The following is a 14,769-nucleotide window of genomic DNA, read 5'->3' on the forward strand; positions in this document are numbered from 1 at the left end:
GGCCCGCACCACCCGCCGCTCTGGCGCGGCCCGCGCTCAGCCCGCCCTTTTATAGCCGCCCCGCACGCGCCCCCCGCCCCCGTCGCGTGAGTGACGTCATCGCCGCGTGCGGCAGCAATGGCGGCGGCTGGAGTGGCGCCGGTCCGGGAGCGGTGAGTGCAGGGCTCGGGGCCTCCGGTGTGCTCCCGGCCGCTCCGTGACACATCGCCCACCCCGAAGAGCCGTCCGTGGGCCGGCTGAAGGGCCGGCCTGGTCCCGGGGTGCGGTGGGGGGAGCCGCTGCTGCCGCTCGCTGAGGGGTTGCGGCCTACAGGGGGGCACCGGGGACAGCGGGGCCTCCTCCCGGGGCGCTGCTCTCTGACGCTGGGAATGGGGCTTGGGGTCGAGGGTGGGGATGGGGGCATTCTGCGGCTCTCTGCGGCTCTTCACTGCCTCGTGATTCTTGTGCAGGTTCGTTGCCTCCAAGGAGCGGTTCCATGCCTACCTGAGGGCCAGCGGGGAGCCCGGCAGCCGAGGGGACGAGGAGGAGGAGGAGGAGAAGGAGAAGGAGAAGGAGAAGGAGGCCAGCAGCGAGCAGAGCGAGCCCCCTGCCAAGCGGGGGAGGTTGGATGCACAGGGCCAGGATGGAGAGAGGTCAGGGGAGCCCGAGGATGGGGAGAAGGAGCCCGAGGATGGGGAGAAGGAGCCCGAGGATGGGGAGAAGGAGCCTGTGGAGCGCAAACGAGCCCGGGGGCAGAACAAGAGCAGGCCCTGCATGAAGCCCAACCACTATGAGAAGAGTCGGTTATGCCCATCAGTCACGCAGGTATGGCATGGCATACAATGCTCTGCTTTGCTCTTGGTAGGTTTCTTTATTTTTCAGCTTAGGAAAGCGCTTCCCAGAGGGACTGAAGGCAAAGGTGCACCAGGGTGAACTTCCAGCAAGAGGGAGCTGAGGGCACAGAGAGGGCTTTGCTGGCAGAACTGCCTCTGTTGGCTGCTTGGGGAGCGTGTAACAGGGTGAGGCTGAACAGGGCAAGCAAAGCATCAGCTTCCCTGAGTCCACAGGGCTAAAATATTGTCTCAGTTGTTCAGTGCCCACCAGCAAGTTCCAGCATTTGGCTTCCTGAGGGTGGTTCATGGCATGCCTAACATTACCCAGGGAGTGATGGGTGCTGAGCACGGTTTTCTCCCCTCTTCAGGCTCACCTTAGTTGTACGGATATGCCCACAACTGGAAGCAGAGAGTAGAGGTTTTAATCTCCTCTTTATTGTTTGAAGGGCTGCGCAGAGAAGTGCTACTTTGGCCCACGGTGCCGCTTCCTTCATGATGTCAGCGAGTACATGGCAGCGAAGCCGGCTGACCTGGGGCACAGCTGCGTGCTCTTCGAAACCTTCGGCAGGTGCCCTTACGGCGTCACGTGCCGCTTTGCCAAAGCCCACCTTGGGGATGGCTACCAGAACGTGGTCAACGCAGAGCTGGCCAAGCAGTGGGAAGGGAAATCGCTGGTGAGGAACAACCTCTCCAAGGACCTCCAGCACCAGCTGCGCAAGAAGAAATTTATCTTCAAGAAAGCTGATGAGTATCTCCGCAGCCTGGCCAAGCCCCACCACAATGGTGGGAAGGGAGGCAAAGCCTCGGGGCACTGTGCAGAGGGTGAGGAGGTGTCCAACTGCGCAACGCCTGAGGATGGCCTGGGAGACACCTCAGAATGTCCTGTGCTGCCAGAGGAGGGAGGAGATGCCAAACCAACTCCTGTGCAGAGTCCTCGCCCCACAGAAAGCGAAGGGATGTGCCCCACCAAAACAGCAGGCCCAGTGACAGATGAAGACGTGATAAAGCTGAGGTCGTGTGAGAAGAAGAAGGTGAGCAGTGAGAGTTTGGTCAAGGGCTGCTGTCTCTTGTGTCCCCTGGGAAGACGGAAGAGACCTCTTAGCTGGGTGACAGGCAGGCAGAGGGCTGAGCTGCCTGGGGATCACGTTACTGTCATGAGAGGGGAAGGGCGCAGGCGGGTGAGCTGTTGGGACCTAGTGGTGTTGAAGGGGTGAGAGCTAAGGGAAGCTTCAGCCCTTTGCACATGAGGGAGATTAGGGGCTGAGCTGTCAGGGCGGGTGGAAATGATCTGCAAGGAGAAACGAGGCTGGGACTGGTTGATCTGCATGTACTGTGCAGTGCTCTCCTGAGGTGAGGCTGAGCATCTCCTCCTGCTCCTCACCTCATGTCCTTTAGCCAGTCTTACATCCTGCTGCATCTTTAACTGCTTTGAGTTTTCTCCAAGCTGAGCAGTGGAAACAAGTTGAGCAGTTAAAGCTTCTGATTCTTTTACCCAAATGATACGGTGGCAGGGAACTGTTGAGGTTCTTAAACAAAAAAAGAGTGATTTCCTGGGTTTCCCACTGAGTTTTCTCAAGACAGGTGATAAAGTCGCTAACTGGAATCTCCTCGTGTTTAACCACTGCCGGTTCAGCTCTGCTAACATGCTCCTCCATCCCTGGTTGTTTTCCAGTTGGAAATCCAAGGCAAGCTCTACTTGGCCCCACTGACCACGGTAGGTAGATATTTCTGCCCTTTTGTCAAAATTTGCCTTTACCACGTTTGGAACAGAGCTCATCTCCTGACAAACCATCTCTCTGCTGTCTTTCAGTGTGGGAACCTCCCTTTCAGAAGGATATGCAAACGCTTTGGGGCAGATGTCACCTGTGGAGAGATGGCCGTGTGCACAAACCTGCTTCAGGGCCAGTCCTCTGAGTGGGCTCTCCTCAAACGGCACCACACCGAGGATATTTTTGGGGTGCAGGTGAGTGCTGTCATCTTGACAACCAGACAAATGATAACTCGCTTCTGAGGAGAAAAGCTGCTGCTTGAACTCATGCAAAACTGCCTCCCTTTTGTAGCTGGAGGGAGCATTTCCAGACACGATGACCAAATGTGCAGAGCTCCTGAACCAAACGATTGATGTGGACTTTGTAGACATCAATGTTGGGTGTCCTATCGACCTGGTCTACAAGAAGGTAAGAAGATGTTCTGCAGCATGTCTTGTTTCTGTCAGTAGATGCTTGTTGTTTGCATCATCTCCTGCTACCTGATCTGCTCCTGTCAGTTTGATCCAGAGTTATCAGGTCATTTGTGGACACTAGACTTCAGCAGCAGGCAGAATTGGGGAGGGAAAAAGGAGAAAGAGAACATTTCAACAAAAAACACACCAAGTCTAGAAAGCCTTTGAGTTTTAGCTGAGTTCCTTTGAGCAGAGGGCTGCTCTTTATTATGCAAGGAGGCAGAAAGTCTTGATTGTGCCACATTTCTTTTCCCCAGGGTGGAGGCTGTGCTCTGATGACTCGATCTAACAAGTTTGAGCAGATTGTCCGAGGGATGAACTCGGTGAGTCCGAGCATGGGCTGGCAGCAGGAGAGGAGCAGGTGGAGCTGACTCCTGCCCCAGCCCGGCCTCACTCTGCCCTCTCTGCAGGTGCTGGACGTCCCACTGACCGTGAAGATACGGACAGGGGTGCAAGAAAAGATGAACGTGGCTCATAAAATAATCCCCAAGATCCGGGAGTGGGGAGCATCCATGGTCACGGTACTGGGATGCTTGCTGTGGCTTGGAATTGTTGGCTGCTGTCTGGGGAGCTGAGCCCAGAGTGCATTGTGGGGGTGACCTTACCCCCTGCCCGGAGCTGAGTAGCTCTTTCAAACACCTTTGACCATCTGTGTACTATCTTCTCGTGGTTTCTCCTAATAAGAGAGACAAACTGCGATGCTTTTATATTTAGAACATTGTCCTCAGCGCTCCTGAAGCTTGTATCCATTACAAAAGGAGATGGCTACTGCAGTGCTTTGAAACAGAGGCTTCATTCAGACGAGCTTCATTATATCAGGGCTGGCTAATCATTTGCATGGGGATGAGTAGTTCCTGCCCACAGTGAATATTCCCTTTCACTGCGTACAGTCATTTCCTGCTCTGCCTTGCAAATAGCCCAAACATTGCTCAGAAAAGCATCCAGGCCTTTCTCAGCATTGCAAACCACCTCTGCAGCCTGGTTAGGAGCCTTTACCCCAGCCTGGTGACGTTGCCTCGTCGAAACATGCTCCTCCAATGCTCCTGTGCTGTTCTGCCTCCTCCAGGGCACTCGGTGAGGTCTCACTGTGATTTCTTTCTGCAGCTGCATGGCCGGTCCAGGGAGCAGAGGTACACAAGAGTCGCTGACTGGGACTACATAGCAGAATGTGCTAAAATAGCAAGCCCCATGCCTCTGTTTGGTAGGTGTTTTGGGATGTGATGCCCATCTGATTTGAAAAATGTTGTTAAAAACAAAAAGAATAGGAGAAAACACGGCTCCCAAATACCCCCCAGCCTGGGGGAAAGGTTGAAGTATCCCTAGCACTGCTCCACAAAGTGAGTGGAGCATGAGAGTGTTGTGCACCTCGGTTCTGCCTGTTGGCTTGTGGCCGGGCACGATGAGCGTGGAGCAGAGCAGGATGGAGGGGAGAGGCAACACACAGAGCACCTTGGTTTTAGCAGGTGTTTTCTCTTGGTAGGCAGCATGGCACAGAGAATCCCAGCTGAACCTTCGGGGTATGAGTTGGGAGTGCAGAAGGAGAGAGAGAGGAGAAGGCTCTCCTCCTCCTTATGATGGGAACGTGAATCAGAAACATTCCTGAGAATCTCTCAGTGTGACCCCGTGTCCGTTTTGAATTTTATCCCATGCCTGGATTAGCTCATTTTGACTTGCCCTGCTGCATCACTTTGACCTCTGGCTTCTCCCTCCCTTCTGCACAGGAAACGGTGATATTTTGTCTTATGAAGATGCTAATCAAGCCATGCAGACAGGCGTTTCAGGAATTATGATTGCAAGGCAAGTGACTGCATTTCCCCTTTGCTTCTGAGCAGGTTAAAAAAAAAATAATTAACAAAAATACCTCAAGTAATTGTAAACTTAAGAAGAGCTTCCTCTTGGTGAAATCGCTCTTTGAAACTCGGGGCAGTGTGTGTCTGTGGGAACTTACAGTGGCTTCCTGTTGAAACTGAAAGCTTTTCAAGTAGCACTGGGCTGGCAAATAAGAGCTGGAAGTCGTTACACTCGATGTCTTCCGAAGCATCGCTCCCAGGAGTAACGATGCACGTTTCATTTGGCTGCAGGGGAGCGCTCATCAAACCGTGGCTTTTCACCGAAATCAAGGAGCAGAGACACTGGGATATCTCCTCCAGTGAGAGACTGGATATCCTCAGAGACTTCACCAACTACGGCCTGGAGCACTGGGGGTCAGATACTCAGGGTGTGGAGAAGACCAGGAAGTTTCTGCTGGAATGGCTCTCGTTCCTGTGCAGGTAATTGTGCCCGGTTAGGAGGACTGTTTCCACAACAAGCTCGCCTCATTTGAACAGCAGAACACGGTGCCCATAGTGTTTGTGTTCTGCTGCAGGTATATTCCAGTCGGGTTATTAGAACACCTACCTCAGAAGATCAATGAGCGGCCGCCTTACTACATAGGGAGAGACTATCTGGAGACACTGATGGCAAGCCAGAACGTGGATGACTGGATTAAGATCAGGTAACGAAGCACCGGGTTAACCAGTGCTTCACTTGGAGGTTTTAACTGAGCTTGGAGCCGCCGTAGAGGAGCTCTCATTCCCCCCCTCTGCCTCAGGAGGTCATTCACAGCCCGCTGCAGATCTGGGATAGCTGACCTCTCTCATGACACACTGTTCATCCTGGGACAGAGAGGAACCAAGAGGAGAGAGCGCAGCGATGGGACGGCTCGTGCTGTCAGCAGTCGCTCCCTGTGCACTTTGCACACAGCCCCGCTCAGCCGGGCAGCAAGGCAGCATCCCCAGCTCGAGAGAACCGAGCCTGACCCCCATTTCTCAGCATCTGATCTCTGAGTTTGTGCAACCAAATGCAGGCAGCTGCATTTCCCCACATCTACAAGCCTACGGGCGACGGCTAGGAAGAGGCTTCAGTTCCGAGCCAGCTAAAATGAGAACTTGTGCAGCGCAGCCAGCTGCTGTTCCTTGTGTCATGGAAACGGAGATTAACAAAAATAGAGCGCAGCTACAAGCTTCTCTGGTTTTTGCTAATCCTTATCCATTTTGTTAGTGCTGGGAACAGCTGCCTAAAAGCAAGTGGCGAGCACGTCGAGTTTTAATCAGGGCTTTTAATTGCCGTCTTTTCGAGCAGAACCTGCCCACGTGAGGCTGTGCAAAGCTTTGGAACCGGCGCCCTTTGCGGCACCTTGTAAGAGACATTCATAGCCATAAAAATCCAATTTCCAGTCCGATTAGGTTTATTCATTAAAGCTCATTGTAAGGAGATGCTAACGAGCGGAGGGGGTCTCCCAAGCACGCTCTGCTCTGCTCTCACAGCCACAGCCTCTCGTTACGCAGCTGTGTGCCCTGCTGGGATCCTCTGCTGACATGTCTTATGGAAAGTTTTAGTGATGCTATATTGAACCAGCATCCAGGAAATACATTAAGCCCCCTTGACTGCAAAGAAAATTACTCCGCGCTGAAAATCCAGCGTGGGTTCCCAAGTGTGAAATAGTTGAGGTCTTAAGCGAGGATAAGTCACAATAGCACCGGCTTACATCACTTTAGGATCCAACCTTAATACTTTTTGGCACTAAGGGGGTTTTGGCTCTGCACAAGCACAGCGAGAGGTTGGGAGGAGCTCTCAGAGGCTTGTGCTGATTTTAGGCATGCGGTTGCCAGCAGCGAAGCTGGTATTCAGGTCACCAAACTTAGATTCCCATTTTGGCATTGACCCTCAGTGACTCCCCAGCAGCGAGGGCTGTGCCAAGACCCGGAGTCTGTGTCCTCCCACTGCTGTGGTTCAGAGTTCAAGCTCAGCACTAGAGACAGTTGGGTGCAGCAGCACTCTGAATTTTCGGGAGGGTGAAAGCTTGCTTTGGGTACCCAGGAGTTAGAGCCCCGGTGCTGTGCAGCAGGTGGGTGGCAGTGGTTCTGCTGCACTGAACGCAAACCTCTTCTGTTTCCTTTCAGTGAGCTGCTCCTGGGCCCTGTACCTACCAACTTCACCTTCCTGCCTAAACACAAGGCAAATTCCTACAGGTAGGAGCAGTGCGGCCCTTTCCTGTGGCGTCGAGTCCAGGGAAGGCAGCAGGACGGCGCGCGTTGCTCAGCGGCAAGCAGAAAAGAAATAAAAGTTGTTATGTTTTTAGAAGCACACTTGCTTTCTTACCTTGGTTGCCTCGAGCATCGTTGCCTGCCACAACCACCACCCCACCCCGCGTGCTGTTCACACTGTGGGCCCCTGTTCCTACAGGGATGTCCTGGGTTAGTGGCAAATCCTGCACGTAGGAGGGTGGTGCGTGCAGACCCAGTCCCTGGGGGTCCTGGAGAGCGCAGCCAACCTCGGCCTCCTGGTGTCTGACGTGCGCAGAATCCTGTCCCTTTTTGGGAGCACGCACAGGCTCTTGTCATCTCCTGGGTGTCACACGGCCCCTACAAGGGCTGTGCGGGGATGGGGGTGGGGGGAAAGCGGGAGGGAGGGCTCCAAAGCTGTTGCTTTTCCATCACGAGCTCTGCTGAAAGCGAAGGGTGAATGAAAGCAGGCCTGGTGACACCGCGTACGTGACCTTCCCTTGGCTGCTCCGAGGGCTTTTTCTGTGCCCGTGTCACTTGAACGCAGCACGTGGAGGCTGCCGAGCGCAGGCAGCAGTCACAAACGCAGCTGCTCCGTGGCTCAAGGACTCCACGGCTGCAGCCACGAGCCAGACAGCTCGTGTCCTTGACTCAGCTCGGCTGAATCAGCTCCTTCCACGTGGTGCAGAAGGCGCTGGCAACCGCGGCAGCTCGCATAAGGTAGAGCCGCGCACCGAACAGCGGGCGTTCCCTCCCTGCTCAAAGAGCAGCGCTGTCCGAATGGGCTCCGCCAGCAGCAGGGCGGCTTGCTTGGTGGAGATGAGCAATGTTCACATGCTGCCTGGCATCGCTCCTCAGCCAGGGAGCCCTGGCACTGCCGAGCGCTGCGGCTGGCGGGAACGCTCAGCCCCCGCTGCAGGGAAGGATGCAGAAGGGGATCTCTGAAAATCGCTGTTAAAAGCCACAGCTGCACGGCGTCAGCCAGGCCTTGCTCACGAGGTGCCTTGAGCTGGGAGCACGTGGGGAGCAGATGGTTTTAGGGGCGATGGGTTCAAGGGCAGGGACGTGGGGAGAGGATGGGCAGCCCCCAGACAGCTTCCCAAGGCTGCGATGCTGAGCATGGCACAAAAAGTCACGGCGGTAAATGATTAAAGTCAATCATAAAAGTCAGGCACCTGGAGCTGGTGTCTCGGTGTGCCGGGCACAGAGCATCTCCACCAGCCCCAAACACAACGGGAACCCTGAGCACACACATCCCTATGGGGGGGGGGGCATGGGATCCCCCCAGCGCTGATCTCTCCCTGTGGCCCATGGGCTGCAGCAACGGGGCCGAGAAGCCGAGGGCTCTGCCCCATCCCCATCTCACAAAGACCCGCAGCTGAGGTGTCACCGCAGCCCCCATGAACCCTTTCCCTGTCTATGATCCATGAGCGGGTGAGGAGGGCGTGGTGGGCGGGGACAGAACGCTGGGAGCCCTGACGACCCCCGTTGGGAGACCCCAAACAGAGTCGGTTGGACCCCCGGCCCCAGCAGCAGCGCATGGAGCTGGCTGCCGTGTGGCACTCATCTCGCGGCCCCCAGGGCCCCCGCCTCTCATACTCCCTGAGCTTTTCAGCCTCGCAGGTGAGGACCGACCCCGGCCGCTCGTGGGGACGCTGCCGTCCCTTCTCGCCGCTCACTCCTCCTTCCTCCCTCGGGCTCCTCCCGTCGGTTTGGGGGGGGACTGACGGCGTTTTCTCATCTCCAGGCTCGACCAAACCCTGCCAGCCCCCGGAGATGGAGCAGCCCCTCCTGGCATCCCCGGCCATGGGGACGCTGATGGCTCCCGGCGCGCCCCAAGGTCCCCCGCCAGGTTAGACGCGGCCCCTCCCCGCAGCGTGAGCTCTCGGGGGGTCCCGAGGAGCCCCCCCCTCCCAGCTTCCCTCTGCCCCTGCAGGGCTGTGGATGGCTCCGTGCGGCTGCTTCTTTGACCCCCGCGTCTTTCACTTCGAGTGGGCAACCACGACCGTGCCCCCACCAGCCAGCCCCGTGGGCTCCGCTTCGCTGCCCAGTGCTGTCCCCGGGGCCCCGCAGGGCTGGGTGACCTCCCCGGCCCCCCCCCAGCAATTTGTGCCCTACAAGCAGCAGGGCGCAGCCGTGGCCCCAGTGCTGCCATCGGTCCCCAGCTTCCAGCAGCTGGAGGGGCAGATCCAGCAGATGAGGATCTCAGAGCCACCCCAGGATAGCGGCACCGGCGTCCCCATGGGTGACATCGTCCCCCACGACAGTGACATCCCTATGGGCCCCGCCATCCCCGGCTCCCAAGAGATGGGGGACAACCTGGAGAGCCTCGACATCGAGCTGCCTGACGAGGTGCTGCTGGAGGAGGCCGTGAGGCTCTTCAACTGCTCCACGGGGATAGAGGGGGTCAGCCAGGACAGCCCCAGCAGCGTCCCCGTGCTCAAGGACCTCGGGGATCTCGCTGACCTCGATGAGATCGCCTCCTGTCACGACATGAGCTCGCTCTCTCTGCCTGAAGAGATGCTCTCCTCTGACTACAGCATCCCCGAAGCCTCCAACATGATGCTGAGCGTGGAGCAGCTCGACAGCGTCCGGATGGAGCCCAAGGAGATGCATCAGGATCTGACACCGCCAGCGCTGCTGCTGTCACCGCCCCGGGGTGATGAGTTTCAGCCCAAGGCCAAGCTGGAAAAGAGGGGGAAGAAGCGACGGAACAGCTTCTTGCTGAGAAAGGGCTGCAAATAGAGGGCCTCCACCTGCAGCAATGGGATGGGAGAACAGGGTTAGAGCCCTTGTAATGGGAGCGGGAGGGGGGAGGGATAAGTATAGTGTTGGACAGCTTTTCTCTTGTTTCCTATTAAATGTTGTTTGTTCAGAACTGCTCTGTGTCTTGGGGGCTGGGACAGACAGACAGACATAGCCCCACACACAGAAGGTGGCATCCCCAGCCCTACAGTGAAACCCAGGTCAAGGGCATAGGAAGGATAGGAAGGCTGATGTGCCTTCATCCCAAATGCAGATGGGGTCACTTCCAGGTTGGGGACAGGGTCAGAGCAAAGCCCTTAAATAACATCCATCCTAAGGGCCCACGCCAGGGCCTGGCTTGTCCTCCCTGCTGCAGCAAAATAACCCCAAAGAACCCAAAGAAGAGTAAGGGAGGGAGCCACTAGCAGGGCAGTACCTCCTCTCCCCTTGTCTGCCCAACATAAAACCACAATATGAGAAGGAAAATAAAGTCACTTTCACGGCTAGAAACTGCATGAAAACATCACCTCTCTTTATTCAGCATTCCATATCTGAGCTCCTCAACTTCATACCAATGCAGCCAACACAGCATCTTGGGGCCGCGGTGCCACCACTCCGCCATACTCGAGCTCTTGGTGTCCCCATCATCACCATCCCCGGAGCACGGGGGAGCGATGGGGTCCCAGCAGAACCAGATCCCAAACCCATCCCGGATCCCAGCAGAACCAGTGACCGTCACCCGAGCACAAACCCCAGTAGGGGCAGTGAGGATGGCTCAGGCACCAAAAAAGCTTTGGGTGCTGCCCCTGCCCTGAGCATCCTCACTCCGAAACAGAACCACATGCAGTGGCAGCGCCTCTATAGGCCACAAAGACATGTTCTGCTCGAGAAAAGAAGGAAAATAAAAAAAAATAAAATAAAAAAAATCCCATAACCCAAACGTAAAGGAGCCTTAGTGCCCGAGGACAAGCTTCCCTCTCCCAATGCTGTTATAGAAGCCCTTGGTGCCATCAGGCCCATGGGGCAGGCGCAGCACACGGGACTTGGGTTTCACAGCCACGGGGGTTCTGGGAGGGGATGTGGCATCCAGAGAGGGGCTGGGGGCCAAGCTGCTGTGCCAGGGGGCCCACGTGCTCCCCCAGCCCAAATCAGGGCTCTTGGGGCTGGCGCTGAGGCTGAATCCCAGCTCTGCAGTGAGCGGAGGGAAGGCCGTGTTGGCCAGGAGCGACCCAGCGAAGGCGCTGCTGAAGGAGCCGGGCTGGAAGTCGTGGCCATGGGGCCAAGTGAGCGCCGAGAGCAGCGGCGGCGAGGCCGCGTCCGACTCCGGGGAGCTGCAGAACAGCGAATCCCCAAGGCCGTAGGGGAAGGCCTCGGCCCGCGCCTTCCATCCCAGCGTCTCCACCAGCTCCTCCCGCTCAGCCCCGCTCCTCTTCTTGGATCCCTTCCCCGAGAGCCTCACCACGCAGATGCCACGGGAGCAGGGCCGGCCCAGCTCCTCGCAGGCCCTGCGCGCGCTCTCCAGGCTCTCGTACTCCACCAGCGCGCAGCAGCGGCTCAGCAGCTCGGGGAAGCGCGTCGCGTATTTCCGAACGTCCGACGGCAGCTTGCGGCCCGGCCGGAGGATGCGGATGGAGGCGATGGCCCCGAAGGGGCTGAACATCTGCGTGATGGTCTCAATGAAATTCTTCTGGAGCGGTGGCGGCGTGCCCGGCTCCGGGGGCTGCGGGTCCCAGGCCAGCAGCAGTTTGCTGGGGGGGATGCTGAGCAGCGAGTCGGGGATGGGGACGCGACGCCGCACTTTGGTGCCCTCCTGGTTGACCTCCAGCAACTCGGAGAAGCGCAGGGCATAGAGCGTGAGGCGCCAGTCACGGGTCAGGTACTTCACCTGCGGGGAGGGGACCGCTGAGTCCCTGCCCAGAGCCACCACACAGGGACAGCCTCAGCACAAGGCACACAGTCATGAAATCATTGAGTTGGAAGGGAACCAAGGCACAGAGTCATGGAATCACTGAGTTGGAAGGGACCTTTGAAGACCACCAGGTTCAGCTCCCTGCAGTGAGCCCACTCTAGCAGTGCTCCCATCCCTCCTTCGGGCCCTACAGCTCCATCAGGTGCTCAGAGCCCCATTCCCAGACCTTGGGGATCTCCGGGGATGGAGCACCCACCACCTCGCTGGCCTTCCATCCTGTGGATCACTTTTGTGACCCTGCTCTGGATGCGCTCTGACAGCAGCACAATGTTCACCCAAACACCATTGGGGTCTGCAGGAGGAGGCCTCTAAAGACCATGAAGGTAACTGCTGGATGGCACCCAGCTGTGTGATGCAGTGACATTCCCAAAGGATGAGGCATCCAGAGAGACCTGGACAGGCTGAGCAGTGGGGCCCAGGGGAACCACACGAGGGTCAAAGCCAAGAGTAAGCCTGCACCTGGGTCACAGCAACCCCCCCCCCCCCCCCCTGTCAGTGCAAGGTGGGGGACAAAAGGACAGAGCTGCTGGGATGTGTCCAGAGGAGGGTCACAAAAATGACCCAAGGGATGGAAGAGCAGAGAGGCAGCAGGTGCCCCATCCCCAGAGACATTCAAGGTCAGAGGATGGGGCTCTGAGCACCTGACAGAGCTGTGGGTGTCCCTGCTCGCAGTAGGGGAGTGGGACCAGATGGCCTTCAAGGGTCTCTTCCAACTCAAACCATTCTGTGACTTTGACCCACATCTCCCTGCACTCCACACAACCAGCCCTCCCCCTCTTCACCCACCCAACAGAGGCCACCTCCTGCCCAGCCAGCACCAAAGCCTCCCACCTTCTTGAAGGATGTCAGCAGCTTGATGCTGACAAAACCCAACTTGTTCTTCTGGACGTGCTTCAGGAGGAAGGCGTCCTTGGCCAGGTTCTCATCAGAGAGGTAGAACTCCACCTGGGACACGATCCTGCGGACCAGCTGTGGGTCGGGGACGGAGTAGCTGCAGTTGAATAGTTCTGCACCCACAGCATCACTCGCATCACAGAAACTCCTGGGAGAACAGCAGGGACATAGGAATGAGCTGGCAGCCTTTGGGGTACGCAGGGCTGCCCAGCCCCAAAAGCAATGGGGTGGGGGGCAGAGATGCTGGGAGCCCCAGGCCCATCGATATGACCCCAGATACAGGGCAAGGGGCTCAGAGATGAGCACAAAGCAAGAGCAGGGCTCAGCCCTGTGTACACCCACACAGTCACGTACCCATTGAAGCTCTCAAAGAAGCTGTCCTGGCTGAGCAAGCAGCTCTGCGACGGGAAGTGCAGCCCAGGGAAGGAATTTCTTTGCACAGACGGTGGGATGCTGGAGCTGGGCTGGGAACCGAGCCCCAAGGCCACCACGGAGCTACGCGATGACATGGTCCTTCATCTGGGACATCACAGGGGACAAGGGCTGTGCTGGGAGGCTCCAGGCTGCAGCCGGCCCCAGGGCAGAGCCCAGCTCCTGGCAGCAGCTCCAGCCCAGGGATGGGAGAGTAGAGGCCGTGCCCTTACCTGCGTGGCAGTGCTGGGAAGCGTGGGAGATCCTGGCACTACATCCTAGAGCTGCAGGGAGCAGACCCCAACCCTCTCACCTCCAACCTAAGGCTCCTGGAAGACAGAGGGAAAAGAAAGGAAAAAGGGAGACAAAGCCCTGAGGGCTCTCAGGTTGCTGGTTTATAAGAGCCCGGAAGGGGCCCAGTGCTGAGCCCTGCCCCAAGCCCCACCAGCTCCAGCTGGAGCGTGTCAGTGTGTTAAGCAGCCCCAGCTGAGCCCTGGCTGCAGGTGCTGGGCTGGGGCAGGCAGCAGGACATCGCTGCCAGGGGCATCTCTGCCTCCCTTTCCCTGCCTTGTACAAGGGCAGTGACAATCACATCAGGAGCGTTTGGTCCCAGGCAGCGTTCATCTCATGCTGTCAGGGTGACAGCAAAGTCCTTGTTCCTGCATGGCCCCATCTTGATGGGAGGAAACACAAGAGCCCTAAAAAAAGGGGAAAAGCTCAGGGCAGGCACCCCCCAGAGGGGTGACACTGTGGGGCAGGATGGCCCATGGCTTCAGTAAGGGATGGGGATGGAGGCTGGGGATGAAATAAATATTCCTATGGCTTAAACCCTTGATGGGGGCTGCCCATCTTTTGCTGGGACAAAAGATGACCTTCAGCCCTTGGGGTTCAGCTGATGCACCCTGTGGCTATGGGATGGGATGGGATGGGATGGGATGGGATGGGATGGGATGGGATGGGATGGGATGGGATGGGATGGGCTCTCAGAGAATCCAGGCTGAATCCCCAGACCGTGCTGTGCTGCCCAGCCCAAACCCTGCCCCTCTGCCACGAGTCACGGGGAGCAGCAATGCCAAACCACCTCTGGGATGTCCCACTCGCTTGGGCTCCCTGGGGCTGGTTCCTCTGGTGTCTCCTCCCCCCCCCCAACTTCCCTGCTTCCCTGGTGGTTGATGGCTGAGGGATGGTGGCTGGGGGAAAAAGTCCTGGGGGGACAGAGGTGGGCAAAATCTGCACAGGAGTTTGCACATGGAGAAAGGAGCTGGGACAAAGTGAAGCTGGGCCGTGTGTCTCTTCCTGGCAGCATTTTGCTTTCTGCTTGCAGCCAGGTGTGCTCAGGGCCAGCGGGTGCTGCTCGGCTCCAGTGGTGCTGGGTCACAGCTCCAGGAGTGATGGAGGTTTGTGCGGCCCCAGGGCTCGGGCTGACCCAGTCCTGCCTGCCAGGCTGGGCCTGAACCAAGGCAGAGTGAAGGGAGCAAGAAGGATGCAGAGGGAGAGGCCAGTGGATGCATTCTCTGTACGAACCAGATGTTCTTTCGCAGCGAAGCCACTTTCTTGCAGATATTTGGCCCAAATTCCTCCATTGCATGGCACTGGATGAGCCACGGGGCAGATGTGCATCTCCCCCCCAGCCCTGCAAAGCTGCAGCAGCTGTCTGCTATCTCCTCTCGGTGA

General features: G+C 57.5%; 3 protein-coding genes across 5 annotated transcripts; 2 read left to right on the forward strand and 1 right to left on the reverse strand.

Moving 5' to 3' along the window:
• On the forward strand, window positions 62-7,364 carry DUS3L (dihydrouridine synthase 3 like). 3 transcript variants are annotated; one of them, XR_002432997.1, is made up of 13 exons: window positions 62-152; window positions 450-804; window positions 1,259-1,843; window positions 2,485-2,526; window positions 2,623-2,775; window positions 2,873-2,989; window positions 3,291-3,356; window positions 3,444-3,554; window positions 4,138-4,234; window positions 4,755-4,830; window positions 5,115-5,303; window positions 5,380-5,527; window positions 6,975-7,364. XR_002432997.1 is itself a non-coding variant. In XM_021378528.1 (13 exons), the coding sequence occupies exons 1-13, from the start codon at window positions 118-120 to the stop codon at window positions 7,045-7,047; spliced, it is 2,028 nt and encodes a 675-aa protein (XP_021234203.1). In that variant the 5' UTR covers window positions 62-117; the 3' UTR covers window positions 7,048-7,158. The 3 variants fall into 3 exon arrangements, 2 of the variants coding, with proteins under 2 accessions (XP_021234203.1, XP_021234204.1); XM_021378528.1 differs by having other exon boundaries at window positions 5,399-5,527; window positions 6,975-7,158; XM_021378529.1 differs by lacking the exon at window positions 6,975-7,364 and having other exon boundaries at window positions 5,380-6,968.
• On the forward strand, window positions 8,601-10,286 carry PRR22 (proline rich 22). Its single transcript, XM_021378533.1, is given in 4 exon segments — window positions 8,601-8,646; window positions 8,649-8,699; window positions 8,824-8,928; window positions 9,013-10,286. Coding segments are annotated over 4 exon segments (996 nt in total). The 5' UTR covers window positions 8,601-8,615; the 3' UTR covers window positions 9,822-10,286.
• Window positions 10,322-14,035, reverse strand: LOC110388838 (la-related protein 6-like). Its single transcript, XM_021378532.1, has 4 exons — window positions 13,329-14,035; window positions 13,039-13,203; window positions 12,622-12,832; window positions 10,322-11,706 (listed from the first exon to the last, which is right to left on the reverse strand). The coding sequence occupies exons 2-4, from the start codon at window positions 13,191-13,193 to the stop codon at window positions 10,774-10,776; spliced, it is 1,299 nt and encodes a 432-aa protein (XP_021234207.1). The 5' UTR covers window positions 13,194-13,203; window positions 13,329-14,035; the 3' UTR covers window positions 10,322-10,773.

This window comes from Numida meleagris, chromosome 27, assembly GCF_002078875.1.
Source record: "Numida meleagris isolate 19003 breed g44 Domestic line chromosome 27, NumMel1.0, whole genome shotgun sequence".
NCBI lineage: Eukaryota > Metazoa > Chordata > Aves > Galliformes > Numididae > Numida > Numida meleagris.